General features: G+C 44.6%; 1 protein-coding gene across 1 annotated transcript in view; it reads right to left on the reverse strand.

Annotated features, from left to right (window-relative positions):
• Positions 1 to 998: 998 nt before the first annotated feature.
• The window catches only part of LOC129838116 (E3 ubiquitin-protein ligase znrf2-like), an 83,326-nt gene continuing 63,941 nt past the window's right edge, over positions 999 to 20,383 (reverse strand). The window contains exons 3-5 of the mRNA XM_055904850.1: positions 7,701 to 7,806; positions 4,846 to 4,928; positions 999 to 4,554 (exon numbers count right to left, since the gene is read on the reverse strand). Coding sequence (XP_055760825.1) covers positions 4,871 to 4,928; positions 7,701 to 7,806 — 164 coding nt within the window. The 3' untranslated portion in view covers positions 999 to 4,554; positions 4,846 to 4,870. The remainder of the gene's footprint in view (positions 4,555 to 4,845; positions 4,929 to 7,700; positions 7,807 to 20,383) is intronic.

Genomic DNA, 20,383 nt, shown 5'->3' on the forward strand with positions numbered 1-20,383 from the left:
CCCCTCATAGCCTGGTTCCTCTCTAGGTTTCTTCCTAGGTTTTGGCCTTTCTAGGGAGTTTCTCCTAGCCCCCGTGCTTCTACACCTGCATTGCTTGCTGTTTGGGGTTTTAGGCTGGGTTTCTGTACAGCACTTCGAGATGTTAGCTGATGTACGAAGTGCCTTCTTAAAAGTTAATTTGTGGAATTTCTATCCTTCTTAATGCGTTTGAGCCAATCAGTTGTGTTGTGACAAGTTAGGGGGGTATACAGAACATAGCCCTATTTGGTAAAAGACCAAGTCTATATTATGGCAGGAACAGCTCAAATAAGCAAAGAGAAACGACAGTCCATCATGACTTTAAGACATGAAGGTCAGTCAATACGTAAAATTTTATGAACTTTAAAGTTTCATCAAGTGCAGTCGCAAAAACCATCAAGCGCTATGATGAAACTGGCTCTCATGAGGACCGCCACAGGATTGTCCTTTCAACAGGACAATGACCAAACAGGCTGTGTAAGGGCTATTTTACCAAGGAGGAGAGTGATGGGGTGCTGCATCAGATGACCTGGCCTCCACAATCCCCCGACCTCAACCAAAATTGAGATGGTTTGGGATGAGTCGGACCGCAGAGGGAAGGAAAAGCAGCCAACAAGTGCCCTGCATATGTGGGATCTCCTTCAAGACTGTTGGAAAAGCATTCCAGGTGAAGCTGGTTGAGAGAATTCCAAGAGTGTGCAAAGCTGTCATCAAGGCAAAAGGTGGCTATTTGAAGAATCTCAAATATAAAATGTATTTTGATTTGCTTAACACTTTTTTGGTTACTACATGATATGTGTTATTTCATATTTTTGATGTCTTCACTATTATTCTACAATGTAGAAAATAGTACAAATAAAGAAAAAGCCTTGAATGAGTAGGTGTTCTAAAACTTTGGACCGGTAATGTAACTTTTCAATGACTGTTGAGAAAGCTTCTGCCATAATGCATTGAAAGTGAAACACTCATCCACCAAGTGCTCCAAAAATGTTGCTCTTTTAATTTCAAATTCTGTACATATTTTTACATAAATGGAATGTTATAACATACTGTATGTCTAAAAAGTTTCTAAATTAACATTTCTAGGCATGTACTGTCAGCCTGTCTCTGAAGTACCTTGGAAAGTATAACCCAAATAAAAATAGTTTCCTTCACCTCTCAACTATTACATGAATGCCCTAATACACCTTCATTCAAGCAAGCTCATCCCCAACTAATAATCATCTACAGTATGTTCGCTGTCATGGTATATTATAGTATCATGAATGGAACATCAAGTATAGCTACCTGATGACATATGTGTGTTCTCTAACACATCTTGCATTCATATATGTTGACTGTTTTAAACACTGCATCCTCACAGGTCCATCTATATGGAGCTTTTCAACACGGTAGATTTGGATAGACATCGATCCGATTGGATTGATATGGGCTCAAATTGGCAACTGTAGCATAAGCAGCAAAACCAAAACATTTCCACAAAATGACCATATAACCCCCCTCCTTTACCACTGGCCTGACATCCAAACGGAATTCTCTACAGTGAAACATAGCGAAATCAGTTTAGGTGCTAGGCTGCCTCCCCACTCGCCCCCCAAAGAAACCCAAACATCCAAAATAAAAGACTAACAAAACTGAAATGGGGGGAAAATGTGATTTAAAACTGATTCTAGCTACAGTAGATCATATAAGGCTGTTCTGGTAGGCTAGCTAGGGAGGATCCTCGTGCTACACACATACCCATGACAATAAGGGCATATTGTATGCTTCACAATCGGGAGCCATTCGACAACATTTCAATACATTTACAGTACAGTAGCCATGGGACAAACCATGCGGTTAGACGAGACATTCTAGTTTCAGACCAGATATTCTAGTTTCTCCCTCACTGATGTGCAATGAGGAGAAACTCTGATCTGGATTTAGATGGAACTTTATTAGCTATAGTACATGATGACAAATGGGGAAACAGTCCATTTGGGTGGGGGATTTTTATTGTCCCAATTCCAAAGTGCTTTATGCCTCGCTGTACTTCTTGAAAAATAAATTGTTAGCAGCATGTTTTAGAGGCATGATGATGGCACTTTTGGAGAAACCACAGTTAATATGGTGTAACTGACCCAGTAGCCATGGTAACACTATCTTTAGTATATCCATACCATAATACCCAGACCCCCTATTAATGCTCTTTGTTAATTTGTCTGACTGGTCGTTACAAGTTTGAATTGGGCAACCAATATAAATACTCTTGATCTTATTCCTAGATCTGTCATAATAAGATACTATAATCTAAAATCTCTAAACTGTGGAGATTGAAAAACCTCCACAATGATTGTGAAAAGCATAGCCAATAAAGCCTTTTGTCTTATTCATTGAACTTGTCTATCAGTTTCTTACTCTGCCCTTATTCGCAACCCAATGGTGAAGATGGAGGTCTAGTATACTAGTTAGCAGCGCATCCTGGGAAAGCTCTCAAAACATTAAAGAGAACAACATCAAGGCCTTGTTTAAATATTACAACACAGGGTTGCTGGAAGCTGAAATGGATTAGATAAGAAATGTGTAAAACCTTCAAATACGCTGACAAAGTTTCTGGGGATCCAACATTCTAATGCTAACTTTTTTGAAGACACCAGTCTTCCCCTTATTCTGATTGGCTTTGGCCACCAATCGCCTACTTCCTGCCCCGCCCTCTCACCTCTACTGTGATAGATTGATTAGTAGATGATTATGATTGGGTAAAAAGTGTGCCAGCTCAGGCAGCTATTTGAAACTGCACTGAAATGGACAAACATGAATAGAATACATAGTTATTCATGTTATTCTTTTTGCATTAAGGCCCAATTTAGTTTCACTATAACTCACACATACATACACAGATATGCAATTACACCATTATGTCAAAACCTGCACACTTAAAATAAAATAATTTGCATAATAATAACTGCTAAGTCTCATGATGATAAATAAAGATTAAAAGTCAAAGTGAGTGAGTGAGAGAAGAGGATGGGTGTGTGAACCCTGTAGAAGGCTAGAGTTTATACACCACATAATGTCACCGGGGCCCTGGGGGAGTCGGATATCTGATCTGGGGTCAGCACATTGTAGCCTGGATCCTAACTGAATTGCTCCTCTTTACAATTGCCAAACTGAATATGTACAGTAAAATAATTGTGAAACACAGTAATTCAGTTGGGATCCAGGCTAAGCACAGAGGGCCTCATGTCCCAGTCAGACAGCTATTGGTACTACAAAAACTAAGATTAACGTTCTCACTCCAGAGAAGTGCCTGCTGGGAGTTGTAGTTGCCACTAGCCGAGCCACACGCTTCTGGTAGCACAGTCTAGTTCACGTCTTGTTGCTACCACAGAGGCATTGAGGGGTTGTGAGTTAGATAGCTAGTCAGGGGAAAGGAGAGCGTGAGAAACAGAGAGCGGGACAGCATATAGCAGGGCACTTCTAATTTCACTGTGGCTAGCAGCCAGGGCCAGTTCCAGTTCCAGTCATGTCCCAGTGGAGTAAAGGTTAGAGTTAAGCAGAGTTTCACATTCAGCTGAGTCTGGCTCTCTGCTGGGTCTCTCTCCGTCTGCCGTCATCCAGTCAACAACACACAGGGGGAAGTGCTAGGGAGGGAGGATTTAGTATAGACTGATACCTGACCTCCCGCCCTCTGTCCCCCACCCACCAATCACACTGTTCTGTTGTCCTGACTCTGCCCTGGTAGGCCATTAGGATCCAAAGGTGAAGGCACTGGTAGACACAGTTGGTGAGGATGGGGAAAGAGTGGGAGAGGGGGATGAGGACTGACTTCCCCTTGCCCCTTCTCCCCTCAGCTTGCTCCCTGAAATGTCCAGGTGTACAATCACTCAGACCAAACAAATGGGAGGAGACCTGAATCTGCTGTCCAATAACACAGGAGGGAATTCCAAGTCACAGTAGCCCTGGAGCTCAGCCAATCACAGCAGCTCAATCACTGAGGCACGGCCATTGGGATGGAATGCAAAACGTCTGTGGGGGCATATACAGCCGTTCCATTGATGCAGCAGAGAGTGAGAGGGCGTGTTGAGAGCAACAGCTTTTCCTGATTGGATAGTTGTGCAAATGAGGTGTTGGCGGATAAGCATGTCTGTCTGTCTGTCTGTCTGTCTTTGAGGACAAAGCAGAGGTTGGTTGTGTTTGTGAGTGTGTATTTGTGAGTTTGTGTGTCTGTGTCTGTCTGGTCTTGTCTTGGAGCAGATTGTGTTTGTGTGTGAAGATAAATAGATAGATCAGCATTAAATGTAGTTTCCCTGAAAATTGCTTTTAATGAGTTTTGGCACACTGCGGTACTTGACTGGTTTGAGTTGAGGTGTGTTGAGGGCTGTTGAGACGTACTGGAGGTGGTGGGGGTAGGGTCAGGGGTCAGTTCTGTACTGGCCACAGAGTCACAGTGTGTCTGTCCAGTAGTCTCCTTGGCAACGGGGAAGGGGAGGGGATTCACATTGAGGACTGTTGTTATTGGAGCAGATCACTCTTCTTATTGAGGGAGTAAGAAACCTGCAGAGAGGAAAAACATCAGAAATCTGACTCTACTGAGGGCTAACATGTGATGCTGAAACAGAACAATACAAAGAAAGAACTCGACTGAAATAAAAGGTATAATACTGTATCATATTTTTCCTGTTTTGTGTCAATACTGCATTTCCGTTTGGGGAATTCTACGGCGGAAACTTTTAAGTTTCCCACATAATATTAAAGTGACTTATCACAGTAATGAATCAACATCAACAACACTCAGGAAATGTGGAATTTACCTGTGGAGAAAATACATATGAATATAGAATTTACCTGTGGAGAAAAGTAGCGAGGCCCTTTAGTCTGAGGGATGTTCTGGACACGATCTGTTCACCTCAAACCACTCATCAATACAGCTGACAGAGAGAGAACAGGAGACACATTCAGGCAGAACATAGCACATACTACATACAGTGCATTCGAAAAGTATTCAGACCCCTTTCCCCCCCCAAAATGATTCCACACTACAGCCTTATTCTGAAATGGATGAATTTTTGTTTTCTTCATCAATCTACACACAATAACCCATAATGACAAAGTGGAAACAGGTTTTTAGGGATAGGCGTCCCGCTAGCGGGACACCAGTCGACAACAGCCGGTGAAATTGGAGGGCGCGCAATTCAAATAAATAATGGTAATATTAAACATTCATGAACATACAAGTATCTTATATAATTTAAAAGCTTAAATTATTGTTAATCTAACTGCGTTGTCCGATTTACAGTAGGCTTTACAGTGAAAGCATACCATGCAATTGTCTGAGGACGGCGCCCCACTCGAACATATTTTTCAACCAGCACAGGCTTCATAAAATCACAAATAGCGATTAAATAAATCACTTACTTTTGAAGATCTTCCTCTGTTTGCAATCCCAAGGGTCCCAGCTACAACATGAATGGTCATTGTGTTAGATAAAATCCTTGTTTATATCCCAAAAAGTCTGTTTAGTTGGCGCCATCGATTTCAGTAATCCACTCATTCAACATGCAGACAAAGGAGTCCAAAAAGTTACCTCTAAACGTTGTCCAAACAAGTTAAACAATGTTTCTATTTAAATCCTCAGGTACCCTAAAATGTAAATAAACTATAATTTTTCATACAGAAAGTAGTATGTTCAAAAGGAAAGTAAAATTAGTAAGCGTGCGCCTTCTTCCGCACGCGCCGAAAGACTAATATTGTTCTGGTGCCCTCTTCACCAAAACTCCAAATTCCTGCTCGTTTTTCAAGAAACAAGCCTGAAACCTTGAATAAAGACTGTTGACATCTAGTGGAAGCCATAGGAATTGCAATCTGGGAGCCGGAATTACATAGGACCCATAGCTTTCCATTGTAAGAGCCTGGGACCTAAAAAGAATATTTAAAAAATCTGGGTTTTTCTTCTGATTTTTTCCTGCTATATCAATTCTGTTATAGTCTCAGACATTATTTTAATAGTTTTAGAAACTTCAACGTTTTTTCTATCCAATGCAACAAATTATATGCATATCCTGGCTTCAGGGCCTGAGTAACAGGCAGTGCTTTGGGCACGTCAGATTCAGGAAACTAGACCCTATCACAGAGAGGTTAACAGAAATACCATTTACATAAGTATACAGACCCTTTGCTATGAGACTCAAAATTGTGCTCAGGTGCATCCTGTTTCCATTGATCATCCTTGAGATGTTTCTACAACTTGATTGGAGTCCACCTGTGGTAAATTCAATTGATTGGACATGATTTGGAAAGGCACACACCTGTCTAAATAAGGGCCCACAGTTGACAGTTCATGTCAGAGCAAAAACCAAGCCATGAGGTCGAAAGAATTGTCCGTAGAACTCCGAGACAGGATTGTGCCGAGGCACAGATCTGGGGAAGGGTACCAAAACATTTCTTCAGCATTGAAGGTCCCCAAGAACACAGTGGCCTCCATCATTCTTAAATGGAAGAAGTTTGGAAACACCAAGACTCTTCCTTCCTAGAGCTGACCGCCCGGCCAAACTGAGCAAAAGGCCTTGGTCAGGGAGGTGACCAAGAACCCGATGGTCACTCTGACAGAGCTCCAGAGTTCCTCTGTGAAGATGGAAGAAACTTCCAGAAGGACAAGCATCTGTGCTGCACTCCACCAATCAGGTCATTATGGTAGAATGGCCAGACGGAAGCCACTGCTCAGTAAAAGACACATGACAGCCTATGAGAAACAAGACTCTCTGGTCTGATGAAACCAAGATTGAACTCTTTGGCCTGAATGCCAAGCGTCACATCTAGAGGAAACCTGGCACCATCCCTACGGTGAAGCATGGTGGTGGCAGCATCATGCCATGGTGATGTTTTTCAGCTGCAGGGACTGGGAGACTAGTCAGGATCGAGGGAAAGATTAGCGAAGCAAAGTACAGAGAAGTCCTGGATGAAAACCTGCTCCAGAGCACTCAGGAACTCAGACTGGGGCGAAGGTTCAACTTCCAACAGGACAACGAGCCTAAGAACACAGCTAAAACAACGCAGGAGTGGCTTCGGGACAAGTCTTTGAATGTCCTTGAGTGGCCCAGCCAGAGCCAGGACTTGAACCCGATCAAACACTTCTGGAGAGACCTGAAAATAGCTGTGCAGCTACGCTCCCCATCCAACCTGACAGCGCTTGAGAGGATCTGTAGAGAGGAATAGGAGAAACTCCACAGGTGTGCCAAGCTTCTAGCATCATACCCAAGAAGTCTCAAGGCTGTAATCACTGCCAAAGGTGCTTCAACAAAGAACTGAGTAAAGGGTCTGAATACTTATGTAAATGTGATATTTAAGCAACAATTTCCTAAAACCTGTTTATGCTTTGTCATTAACGAGTATTGTTTGTAGATTGATGGGTGAAAAAAACAATTTAATCCATTTTAGAATAAGGCTGTAACGTAACAAAATGTGGAAAAGTCAAGGGGTCTGAATACTTTGTAAATTCACTGTATACAGAACAAAAGAAGGGAGGGGGAGGGAGACACAGAGAGAGAGATCAGGAAAGATGATGCATACACGTACCGGTTGAGGAAAACAGGAGAGATCCCTCTTGTCGTAGGTTGTACAGAAACATTTTGTGATAGAGAGAGGGGGAGAAAATGAGAGAGGTATATAGAAAGAAGGGGAGAGAGAGGGATAGAGAGACTTACCCTTTGTGGTATATGCAGAGACAGGGCAGGCGAGCAATGGTGTCCCCCTGTACCAGCTCCTCTAGGCAGATTGCACATTCCCCTGCATCCTTACTCAGGACATCCTCTGGAGGGAGAGAGAGGAAGAGAGAGAGTGTGTGAGTGAGTGAGTGACAGAAAATAGAGCTAGACTGCCCATTTAATCAACCAGGCCAAAGCAAGCTGCACTCTCCACCACCACAGCCTTGTCAAAGCCTGCAAACAGCCCTAGTCACAGCCTGCAAAGAACCACAGGGCTTAAGAGTGGAGGCTGGAGAAAGAGAGAAAGATAGAGAGAACACCTATGAGGATCAAAACACACACCAACATGATACCGGCACGATTGGCTAAGAATGATTGCATTTACACTACATTTCCTGAAGGGGGAGCTCTATATCCATGGTTAAACCCTAGTAGTCTATATGGACCAAACTAGTATTGGGAGCAGGCTCTAATGCAGTGGGACATGTGATCTGATGCTGAGAGGAGATGGAGAAGTGCATTTGGGCTTTCTTTCTTACAAACAACAACACACATAGTTTAAAGCAAGTGCTGTTCTGCATCAAGCTCTGTATAGTGTGGAATTGACAGGAGGAATCCCAATACTAGTGTCTACTATGGCTCCAGACTGACAACACAGCACTTCTCTGTCATAGGATCCCTTCTGAGGTCACAGAACGGCATTACAACCATCTATTCTCTATATTCATCTATTTAATCTACTCAGGGAATAATTCACCCAGTCAGACTACACTGTCTAGCACAACCAAATCAATGGATTGTCAGTCAAGGTTAATGTTTAGTGGTTGATGACTGTTTCAGAATGAGCAAAGGGGATATTGCCATTAACTCCCAATAACTGTCGCCTAAAATAATTAATTTACTTCTGCCTTCACACAACACAAGGGTGAGTCCAAAATGGCACCATATTCCCTATTAGACAGGAGACCTGGTCAAAAGTAGTGTACTATATAGGGAATAGGGTGCCATGTCAGACTCACACAAGTGCTTGCATACTTGTACCATTGTGTCTGCCTGGGTTAATAATTTGCATAATTCAACAAATCTCCCCATAAACAGAGCCACTATCTTTATTTCAACAGTTGGTTCTGTATGTCATGTTATCTACCGCCCTCAGACCAAATCCTGCTTCAATAATTGATTATTTACTCATGCTGGAAGCAAGTGAGAAGGAAAACTGCTCACATGCAGAGTTAATTGTGTGCAATGTGTGTACACGCACGCACCTACTTAAATACACACAAACACACACACGCATACACAACAACACACGCAAACTTGCTTCCACTGTGAAGGTTAACCCAGGACTGGGCAGGACAGGGTGTGGGTCCAGTCTAAGGAGAACTCTCTCTCTCAATTGTTGGTTATTTTTATCTGATGTGTTATAGAAACACATGTTACTGGCTCAGCTGACAGCTACAGAAAACACAGATGGGGGGCAAGGGACACGCACACATGTACATACACACCGGAGGGTTATGGCCTCATTAAATCACCAGGCTACCACTGTTCCTGTAAAAACTGACCAACACACTCAGTGTGTGTTAAACAGAGAGCAGGACAGCAAGAGAGAGAGAGAGAGAGAGAGAGAGAGAGAGAGAGAGAGAGAGAGAGAGAGAGAGAGAGAGAGAGAGAGAGAGAGAGAGAGAGAGAGAGAGAGAGAGAGAGAGAGAGAGAGAGAGGGGTAGCTATGTATATTGTTGTAACACTGTACATAGCCATAATATGACATTTGAATTGTCTCTATTCCTCTTTTGTGAGTGTAATGTTTACTGTACATTTTGATTGTTTATGTTACCTGATTATTATCTATTTAACTTGTTTGGCAATGTAAACATATGTTTTCGTATTCCAATAAAGCCATTTGAATTGAAATGAGAGAGAAAGAGAGTGAGAGAGAGAGGGAGCGAGCGAGAGATGGAGAGAGAGCGGGAGAGAGAGAGAGAGCATTCCTCTCTAAATAATCTACCACGTGGGTTTTGATGTTGGTGACCTTGCACATACACGCACACACGTACACAAATACACACGTACACACACGTACACACACCCAAACCCACACACTGCAGGAGGTGTCTTGGGCTGGAATATGATGCATTTTTGAGAAAATTGTTATTTTAGTATGTAATTAGAGTCCAATCCAAAATCTTTAAGAATGATGTATTGGAGATATCTAACCCCTTCTATCCCACAGTGTTAGTTTCCTTGTTAAATTGTCAATTCTTCCTTAACTCCAGACAATTAGAGAAGAAGAAGAGAGTCTTCACACACACAGAGACGAGTATAAAGCTCTCCCTCGCCCTCCATTTGGCAAATCTGACCATAATTCTATCCTCCTGATTCCTGTTTACAAGCAAAAATTAAAGCAGGAAGCACCAGTGTCGCGGGATATAAAGAAGTGGTCAGATGAAGCAGATGCTAAACTACAGGACTGTTTTGCTAGCACAGATGTGTTCCGAGACTCTTCCGATGGCATTGAGGAGTACACCACATCAGTCACTGGCTTCATCAATATGTGCATCGATGACATTGTCCCCACAGTGACTGTACGTACATACCCCAAACAGAGGCCATGGATTACAGGCAACATCCGGACTGAGCTAAAGGGTAGAGCTGCCGCTTTCAAGGAGCAGGACTCTAACCTGGAAGCTTATAAAAAATCCCGCTATGCTTTCCGACGAACCATCAAACAGGCAAAACATCAATACAGGACTAAGATCGAATCGTACTACACCGGCTTCAACGTTCGTCGGATGTGGCAGGGCTTGAGTAAGACCTTTAAACAGGTCAACATTCACAAGGCCGCAGAGCCAGACGGATTACTAGGACGTGTACTCCGAGCATGCGCTGACCAACTGGCAAGTGTTATCACTGACATGTTCAACCTCTCCCTGTCTGAGTCTGTAATACCAACATGTTTCAAGCAGACCACCATAGTCTCTGTGCCCAAGAACACGAAGGTAACCTGCCTAAATGACTACTGACCTGTGCACTCACGTCTGTAGCCATGAAGTGCTTTGAAAGGCTGGTCATGGCTCACAACACCATTATCCCAGAAACCCTAGACCCACTCCAATGTGCATACCGCCCAAAGAGATCCACCGATGATGCAATCTCTATTGAACTCTACACTGCCCTTTCACACCTGGACAAAAGGAACACCAATGTGAGAATGCTATTCATTGTCTACAGCTCAGCGTTCAAAGCCCATCTCTAAGCTAAGGACCCTGGGACTAAACACCTCCCTCTGCAACTGGATCCTTGACTTCCTGACGGGCTGCTCCCAAGTGGTAAGGGTAGGTAGCAACACATCCGCCACTCTTATCCTTAACACGGGGGCCCCTCAGGGGTGTGTGCTCTGTCCCCTCCTGTACTCCCTGTTCACTAATGACTGCAGGGCCAGGCACGACTCCAACACCATCATTAAGTTTGTCGATGACACAACAGTGGTAGGCCTGATCACAGACAACGATGAGACAGCCTATAGGGAGGAGGTCACAGACCTGAACGTGTGGTGCAAGGACAACAACCTCTCCCTCAATGTGATCAAGACAAAGGAGATTATTGTGGACTACAGGAAAAAGAGGACCGAGCTCGCCCCCATTCTCATCGAGGGAGCTGTAGTGGAGCAGGTTGAGAAATTCAAGTACCTTGGTGTCCACATCACCAACAAACTAACATGGTCCAAGCACACTAAGACAGTTGTGAATAGGGCACGACAAAACCTATTCCCCCCCAGGAGACTGAAAATATTTGGCATGGGTCCTCAGATCTTAAAAAGGTTCTACAGCTGCACTATCGAGAGCATCCTGACGGGTTGCATCACTGCCTGGTATGGAAATTGCTCGGCCTCAGACCGCAAGGCACTACAGAGTGTAGTGCGTACGGCACAGTACATCACCGGGCCAAGCTTCCTGCCATCCAGGACCTCTATACCAGGCCCTAAAAACTGTCATAGACTGTTCTCTCTGCCACCGAACGGCAAGCGGTACCGGAGCGCCAAGTCTAGGACCAAGAGACTTCTAAACAGCTTCTACCCCCAGGCCATAAGACTCTGAACATCTCATCAAATGGCCACCCAGACTATTTGCATTTCCCCCTCCCTCTTTTATGCTGCTGCCACTCTCTGTTATTAACCATGCATAGTCACTTTAATAATTCTACCTACATGTACATATTACCTCAATTACCTTGACTAACCGGTATTCATATTACCTCTACCAACATGTACATTTTACCTCAACTACCTCGTCTTCCTCGACTAACACATTGACTCTGTACCAGTACACCTTGTATATAGCCTCACTATTGCTATTTTCCTGCTGCTCTTGAATTATTTGTTACTTTTATTTCTTTTTGGGGGGTATTTTTCTTAAAACTCCATTGTTGCTTAAGGGTTTATAAGTAAGCATTTCACTGTAAGGTCTACACCTGTTGTATTCGGTGCATGTGACAAATACAATTTGATTTGATTTGAGTGGAGTACCATCAAAACTGAGATAATATGAGGAAGAGAAAGGGAGAGGGAGAAGGGGAGAGAGAGAGAGGGGGGGGAGAAGGGAAGTGAGAGAGAGCGAAAGAGAGAGGGAGGGAGAAGGGGAGTGAGTGAGAGAAGAGCAGGAGATTTAGAAAGACAGAGAGTACAGGACATAGGAGACACGACAAACATCACATATATTAGGAGGGTAGAAAAATGATGATGACAAACAGCATGGCGGAGCGAGGGATCAAGAGAGAGTGATAGAACGAGGCATGATGACATCAGCATTTTATATTTATTATCTCCTGGAGACAATTAATGTATAAGCATTACCAGGGGAACGGCAGGTACCTGATAGACAGTGTGTGGTTGTGTGTGTGTATGAGAGAAACACACAGAGAGAGAGAGAAAGAAAGAAAGAAAAAGAGAGCGAAAGAGAGTATATGTGCAAGCAAGAGTATGTGCAGTGCAGTATGTACAGTATATTCCCTATATAGTGCTCACTCTACAGTATATGGGCCCTTGTCAAAAGTAGTGCACTATAGAGGAAATAGGGTGTGATGTAACCAGAAGCTACAATTCTTCATGATCTGAATAGCGTGTGATGTAACCAGAAGCTACAGTTCTTTATGATCTGAATAGCGTGAGATGTAATCAGAAGCTACAGTTCTGCATGATCTGAATAGGGTGTGATGCAACCAGAAGCTACAGTACCTTATGATCTGAATAGCGTGTGATGCAACCAGAAGCTACAGTTCTGCATGATCTGAATAGCGTGAGATGTAATCAGAAGCTACAGTTCTGCATGATCTGAATAGGGTGTGATGCAACCAGAAGCTACAGTTCTTTATGATCTGAATAGGGTGAGATGTAACCAGAAGCTACAGTTCTTTATGATCTGAAAAGCGTGTGATGTAACCAGAAGCTACAGTTCTTTATGATCTGAATAGCGTGTGATGTAACCAGAAGCTACAGTTCTTTATGTTCTGAATAGCGTGTGATGCAACCAGAAGCTACAGTACCTTATGATCTGAATAGCGTGTGATGCAACCAGAAGCTACAGTTCTTTATGATCTGAATAGCGTGTGATGCAACCAGAAGCTACAGTACCTTATGATCTGAATAGCGTGTGATGCAACCAGAAGCTACAGTACCTTATGATCTGAATAGCGTGTGATGCAAACAGAAGCTACAGTACCTTATGATCTGAATAGCGTGTGATGCAACCAGAAGCTACAGTTCTGCAAGATCTGAATAGGGTGTGATGCAACCAGAAGCTACAGTTCTTTATGATCTGAATAGCGTGTGATGTAACCAGAAGCTACAGTTCTTTATGATCTGAATAGCGTGTGATGCAACCAGAAGCTACAGTACCTTATGATCTGAATAGCGTGTGATGCAACCAGAAGCTACAGTACCTTATGATCTGAATAGCGTGTGATGCAAACAGAAGCTACAGTACCTTATGATCTGAATAGCGTGTGATGCAACCAGAAGCTACAGTTCTGCAAGATCTGAATAGGGTGTGATGCAACCAGAAGCTACAGTTCTTTATGATCTGAATAGGGTGTGATGCAACCAGAAGCTACAGTTCTTTATGATCTGAATAGGGTGAGATGTAACCAGAAGCTACAGTTCTTTATGATCTGAATAGGGTGAGATGTAACCAGAAGCTACAGTTCTTTATGATCTGAATAGGGTGAGATGTAACCAGAAGCTACAGTACCTTATGATCTGAATAGCGTGTGATGCAACCAAAAGCTAGTTCTTCATTATCTTAGTCTATGCCGCTCTGACATTGCTCGTCCATATATTTACAGATTCTTAATTCCATTCCTTTACTTAGATTTGTATGTATTGGGTATATGTTGTGAAACTGTTAGATATTACTTGCTAGATATTACTGCACTGTCGGAGCTAGAAACACAAGCATTTCACTACACCCACAATAACATCCGGTAAACACGTGTACGTGACCAATAAAATGAAAATTATTTTACAATACGATGTTCTCTCTGATCAAATTGTTTTCATTTCACTTTAGTTAGAGTTACAGGGACATTGATATGAGAGCATGAGGTATCATTGGTTCTTAAATGGAGTTGATTTCCATGGCTGACCATTAGTGACTGTCAGTGTGTGTGTGTGCTTTATCGGTGCCATCATGCATGACAAGAGCTGAGTGTGATATAACCTTTAAGCCTGCCGAACCTGCTAACAGTTGGGTTCTAGACTCCATCCAATAGGAGATCAGTGACAGTGCAGCTGCTGTGGTGTGTATGTGTTCAGCTTAGCCTGGACTCTGTTTCCACTGCTACAGGAATAGACCGGGGCTACATAGCTCCGGAGACCAGCTGTGTGTGTGTCTCTACCTTGTGTTGAACATGTCTGACATAGTTTAGGATGTTGGGTGTATTGACTGTGTGTGTGCATGTGAGAGAGGCGTGCGTGTGTGTGTGTGAGAAAGATTTGGCACTGTGTGTTTGTGTGTGTGTGTGTGTGTGTACGTGCATGGTAAACAGAGCTAAACTGCAGTGTTTCTGGTGTACATGACATTGGAGCGGTGGGTATGTGTTGGACTGCAGGCAGCTCAGAGCTGAGGCTGGGATGGTCAGTGCTTTAGACTGGATTTATGACATCCTCTCAGTGACCTTGACAGATAGAGGGAGGGACAACACACACTATGCACAGCACCACACACACACACATAACTGCACATACACATTGTGTGTACAGTTAACTGCCAAAATAATGGAAACATGTGAGTAAATGAGGGACACAAAGTATATTGAAAGCAGGTGTTTCCACACAGGTGTGGTTCCTGATTTAATTAACATCCCATCATGCTTAGGGTCATGTATGAAGTGCTGGGCAGGCCATTATTTTGGCAGTTACTTGAATATCATATATGCAGCATCAGCATACAGCATTGTTGTGTCCCAATCCAAAGGCAGCTGCCTGCATCCTATTGGCTTAAAAAGGCACCTACCTTTGTTGGTAGCATTTTTGTCAGAAGGTAACTGAAAAGGAATCTAATTTGAGAGGGGATTCGAAGGCAGCAGCACGTGATAACGCATAACGTTTGTTTATATTGTATCCACTGTAGTAGCGTGAACAGTACAAAGCCCTATGAGATCCTCAAAAGGTTCTACAGCTGCTACATTGAGAGCATCTTGACTGGCTTCATCATTGGTATGGTAACTGCTTGGCATCTGACCGCAAGGCAGAGTTCCCTGCGAGTTCCCTCCCAGAGCTCCCTGCCTTCCAGGACCACTATACCAGGCGGTGTAAGAGAAAGGCCCTAAAAACGATCAAAGACTCCAGCCACCCAAGTCATAGACTGTTCTCTCTGCTACCGCACGGCAAGCGGTACCGATGCACCAAGTCTGGAACCAGCAGGACCCTGAACAGCTTATATCCCCAAGCCATAAGACTACTAAATAGTTAACCAATAGCTACCCGGACTATCTGATTGACCCTTTTTGCAATAAGTCTTTTGACTCATCACATACGCGGTGCTGCTACTGTTTATTATCTATCCTGTTGCCTAGTCACTTTATCCCTACCTATATGTACACATCTACCTCATTTACCTCTTACCCCTGCACATCCACTCTGTACTGGTCAGGCAGGTCACCCGTGATTTAAGTCAGTATTCGACGTACATCCATGCCTGAGGACGTTGAGAGATGACATGGAAACCAGCTACTAGGAAACATGGAAACCAGCAACAATGATCGCTGTTACCTTCAAGTAGGTTTCAGTTTTGCTAGGGCATTGTGGACGGGTATGTCGGATAGGTGTAAGCATCTGCTTATGGTTCCAAAAGTTAACCATTCAGAGTTAATGCCTAACCTTAAAAATTCAGAGTTAATGCCAAAACTTAACCTTGGAACGATACAGAGAAGTAACCAAACACTTAGAAATTTGACATCTGAGAAACATGGATGAATGTCTAACTCTGACGTGAGACTGAGAGCCTGTTGGTACTGGTACCCTGTGTATACAGCCACGTTATCGTTACTCACTGTGTATTTATTCCTTGTGTTATTATTTTTCTATCATTTTCTTTTCTCTCTGCATTGAAGGGAAGGGCCCGTAACTAAGCATTTCACTGTTAGTCTACACCTGTTGTTTACAAAGCATGTGACAAATAACATTTGATTTGAAACGGACTAGCCAATGCAGGACCTTGGAGTGATCAGACCAAAGCACCAGCAGGGTATCAGACAATATCTCAACATGACCTCTGACACTTTCCGACCCAACCCAGGTCAAGACTTCCTCTGCTCCCTTCCAGCTCTGGTTCCCTCAGTAGGGGACCTCAGCAGCAGAGTGGGAGGGGGGAGTGTGCAGGGTAAGCCTTCTTTCCTCCACCTGTTTCCTCCTCCATCTGTCCTCCTCCCTTTTATGATAACATAGAGTGCTTTTCTCTCTCTCTCTCTCCTTTGCCCAGCCCCCCATTTATACTGAACAAAAATATAAACGCAACATGCAACAATTTCAATGATTTTACTAGAGTTCAAATGAGGAAATCAGTCAATTTAAATTAATTCATTATGCCCTAATATAAAGATTTCACACTGGGCAGGGGCGCAGCCAAGGGGGAGCCAGGCCCAGCCAATCAGAATGAGTTTTTCCCCACAAAAGGGCTTTATTACAGACAGAAATACTCCTCAGTTTCATCAGCTGTCCGGGTGGCTGGTCTCAGACGATCCCGCAGGTGAAGAAGCCGAATGTGAATGTCCTGGGCTGGCGTGGTTATACGTGGTCTGTGGTTGTGAGGTCATTGGACGTACTGCCAAATTCTCTAACATTCAATGCTCTGGCAACAGCTCTGGTGGACATTCCTGCAGTCAGCATGCCAATTGCATATTCCGTCAAAACCTGAGACATCTATGGCATTGTGTTGTGTGACAAAACTGTACATTTTAGAGTGGCCTTTTATTATCCCCAGCACAAGGTGCGCCTGTGTAATGATCATGCTGTTTAATCAGCTTCTTGTTATGTCACAACTGTCAGGAGGGTGGATTATCTTGGCAAATGAAAAATGCTCACTAACAGATTTGTGCACCAACATTTTTTGAGAAATAAGCTTTTGTGCATATGGAACATTTCTGTGATACTTCTTTTCAGCTCATGAAACATGGGACCCACACTTTACATGTTGCGTTTATATTTTTGTTCAGTATACAAACGACACACACCATGCAAATGAACGGAGATTGATTTTAGGTGCCAATAATATAAACCAGAAATATATTCCTAACAACTTTTATCCCTGGTTCTGAAGATGGAAGGTCTGTATGGGGAGGGAGGGGTCTGTATGGGGAGGGTGGGGTCTGTATGGGGAGGGTGGGGCCTGTGTAACGGATGTGAAATGGCTAGCTAGTTAGCGGGTACGCGCTAGTAGCATTTCAATCAGTTACGTCACTTGCTCTGAGACTTAAGTAGGGTTTCCCCTTGCTCTGCAAGGGCCGCGGCTTTTGTGGAGCGATGGGTAACGACGCTTCGTGGTTGACTGTTGTTGATGTGTGCAGAGGGTCCCTGGTTCGCGCCCGTGTCGGGGCGAGGGGACGACGTAAAGTTATACTGTTACATTGATGCTGTTGACCCGGATCACTGGTTGCTGCGGAAAAGGAGGAGGTTGAAAGGGGGGTGAGTGTAACGGATGTGAAATGGCTAGCTAGTTAGCGGGTACGCGCTAGTAGCATTTCAATCAGTTACGTCACTTGCTCTGAGACTTAAGTAGGGTTTCCCCTTGCCCTGCAAGGGCCGCGGCTTTTGTGGAGCGATGGGTAACGACCGTGCTTCGTGGGCAACCGTTGTTGATGTGTGCAGAGGGTCCCTGGTTCGCGCCCGGGTCGGGGCGAGGGGACGGTTTAAAGTTATACTGTTACACCTGTATGGGGAGGGAGGGGTCTGTATGGGGAGGGAGGGGTCTGTATGGGGAGGGTGGGGCCTGTATGGGGCGGGAGGGGTCTGTATGGGGAGGGGGGGAGGGGGGTCTGTATGTGGAGGGAGGGGGGGTCTGTATGTGGAGGGAGGGGTCTGTATGGGGAGGGAGGGGTCTGTATGGGGAGGGTGGGGTCTGTTTGGGGAGGGTGGGGTCTGTATGGGGAGGGAGGATTCTGTATGGGGAGGGAGGGGTCTGTATGGGGAGGGTGGGGCCTGTATGGCGAGGGTGGGGTCTGTATGGGGAGGGAGGATTCTGTATGGGGCGGGAGGGGTCTGTATGGGGAGGGTGGGGTCTGTATGGGGAAGGTGGGGTCTGTATGGGGAAGGTGGGGTCTGTATGGGGAGGGTGGGGTCTGTATGGGGAGGGAGGGTTCTGTATGGGGAGGGAGGGTTCTGTATGGGGAGGGAGGATTCTGTATGGGGCGGGAGGATTCTGTATGGGGCGGGAGGGGTCTGTATGGGGAGGGAGGGTTCTGTATGGGGAGGGTGGGGTCTGTATGGGGCGGGAGGGTTCTGTATGGGGAGGGTGGGGTCTGTATGGGGAGGGTGGGGTCTGTATGGGGAGGGAGGGTTCTGTATGGGGAGGGAGGGTTCTGTATGGGGAGGGTGGGGTCTGTATGGGGAAGGTGGGGTCTGTATGGGGAAGGTGGGGTCTGTATGGGGAGGGAGGGTTCTGTATGGGGAGGGTGGGGTCTGTATGGGGAAGGTGGGGTCTGTATGGGGAAGGTGGGGTCTGTATGGGGAAGGTGGGGTCTGTATGGGGAGGGAGGGTTCTGTATGGGGAGGGTGGGGTCTGTATGGGGAAGGTGGGGTCTGTATGGGGAGGGTGAAAGCGTTTCATGTAGAGCTAATCATTGAGACACATTGAGACACTCCTCTCCTATTCCCTTTAAATGACACACCAGGGTTTCTTCACAGGATGATGTATCTGTATGAGATGGCTGTCTGTGCCCTAGAAAAGCCAGTGTGTGGGGCATGCTTGTTTTACTTAACACTCCATCTGTATTATGCCTGTTGATGGCAGTAGGATACCTGGACAAGACAAGACAAGACAAGACAAGCAGGCAGTCTATACTTGTTTTCTTAAACAAAGAGGAGACATTGTGGCAATGTCATGTGTTTCAATTCCAATAGTACTGATGGCTATGGGGATGGTATGAGAGGTTGGGGAGGAAGAAGGACGAGGTAGAGGTTGGAGGAGGGAGGGGGGGGTGATGGGGGAAGGAGGAGGAGGATGATGGGGGAAGGAGGAGGTGGGGAGGAGGATGATGGGGAGGGAGGAGGAGGATGATGGGGGAGGGAGGAGGGACGAGGAGGCGCGGGGGCTAGTAGAGACTGTCCTTGAGGTGCACAAAGCAAACAGCTCAGAAGCACATTTTATTTTTTTATTTTTTTATTTAACCTTTATTTAACCAGGTAGGCAAATTGAGAACACGTTCTCATTTACAATTGCGACCTGGCCAAGATAAAGCAAAGCAGTTCGACACATACAACAACACATAGTTACACATGGAGTAAAAACAAACATATAGTCAATAATACAGTGAAAAAAAATGAAAAAAATAAGTCTATATACAATGTGAGCAAGTGAGGTGAGATAAGGGAGGTGAAGGCAAACAGATATATTTTTTAAATAAATAAAAATATAAAAAGGCCATGGAGGCGAAGTGAGTACAACACAGCAAGTAAAATAAAAAATAAAAAAACACTGGAATGGTTGGTTTGCATTGGAAGAAAGTGCAAAGTAGAGACAGAAATAATGGGGTGCAAAGGAGCAAAATAAATTAATAAATAAATACAGTAGGTAAAGAGGTAGTTGTTTGGGCTAAATTGTAGATGGGTTATGTACAGGTGCAGTAATCTATGAGCTGCTCTGACAGCTGGTGCTTAAAGCTAGTGAGGGAGATAGGTGTTTCCAGTTTCAGAGATTTTTGTAGTTCGTTCCAGTCATTGGCAGCAGAGAACTGGAAGGAGAGGCGTCCAAAGGAAGAATTGGTTTTGGGGGTGACTAGAGAGATATACCTGCTGGAGCGCGTGCTACAGGTAGGTGCTGCTATGGTGACCAGCGAGCTGAGATAAGGGGGGACTTTACCTAGCAGGGTCTTGTAGATGACCTGGAACCAGTGGGTTTGGCGACGAGTATGAAGTGAGGGCCAGCCAACGAGAGTGTACAGGTCGCAGTGGTGGGTAGTATATGGGGCTTTGG

This window comes from Salvelinus fontinalis, chromosome 38 (genome assembly GCF_029448725.1).
Source record: "Salvelinus fontinalis isolate EN_2023a chromosome 38, ASM2944872v1, whole genome shotgun sequence".
In the NCBI taxonomy this organism is placed as follows: Eukaryota; Metazoa; Chordata; class Actinopteri; order Salmoniformes; family Salmonidae; genus Salvelinus; species Salvelinus fontinalis.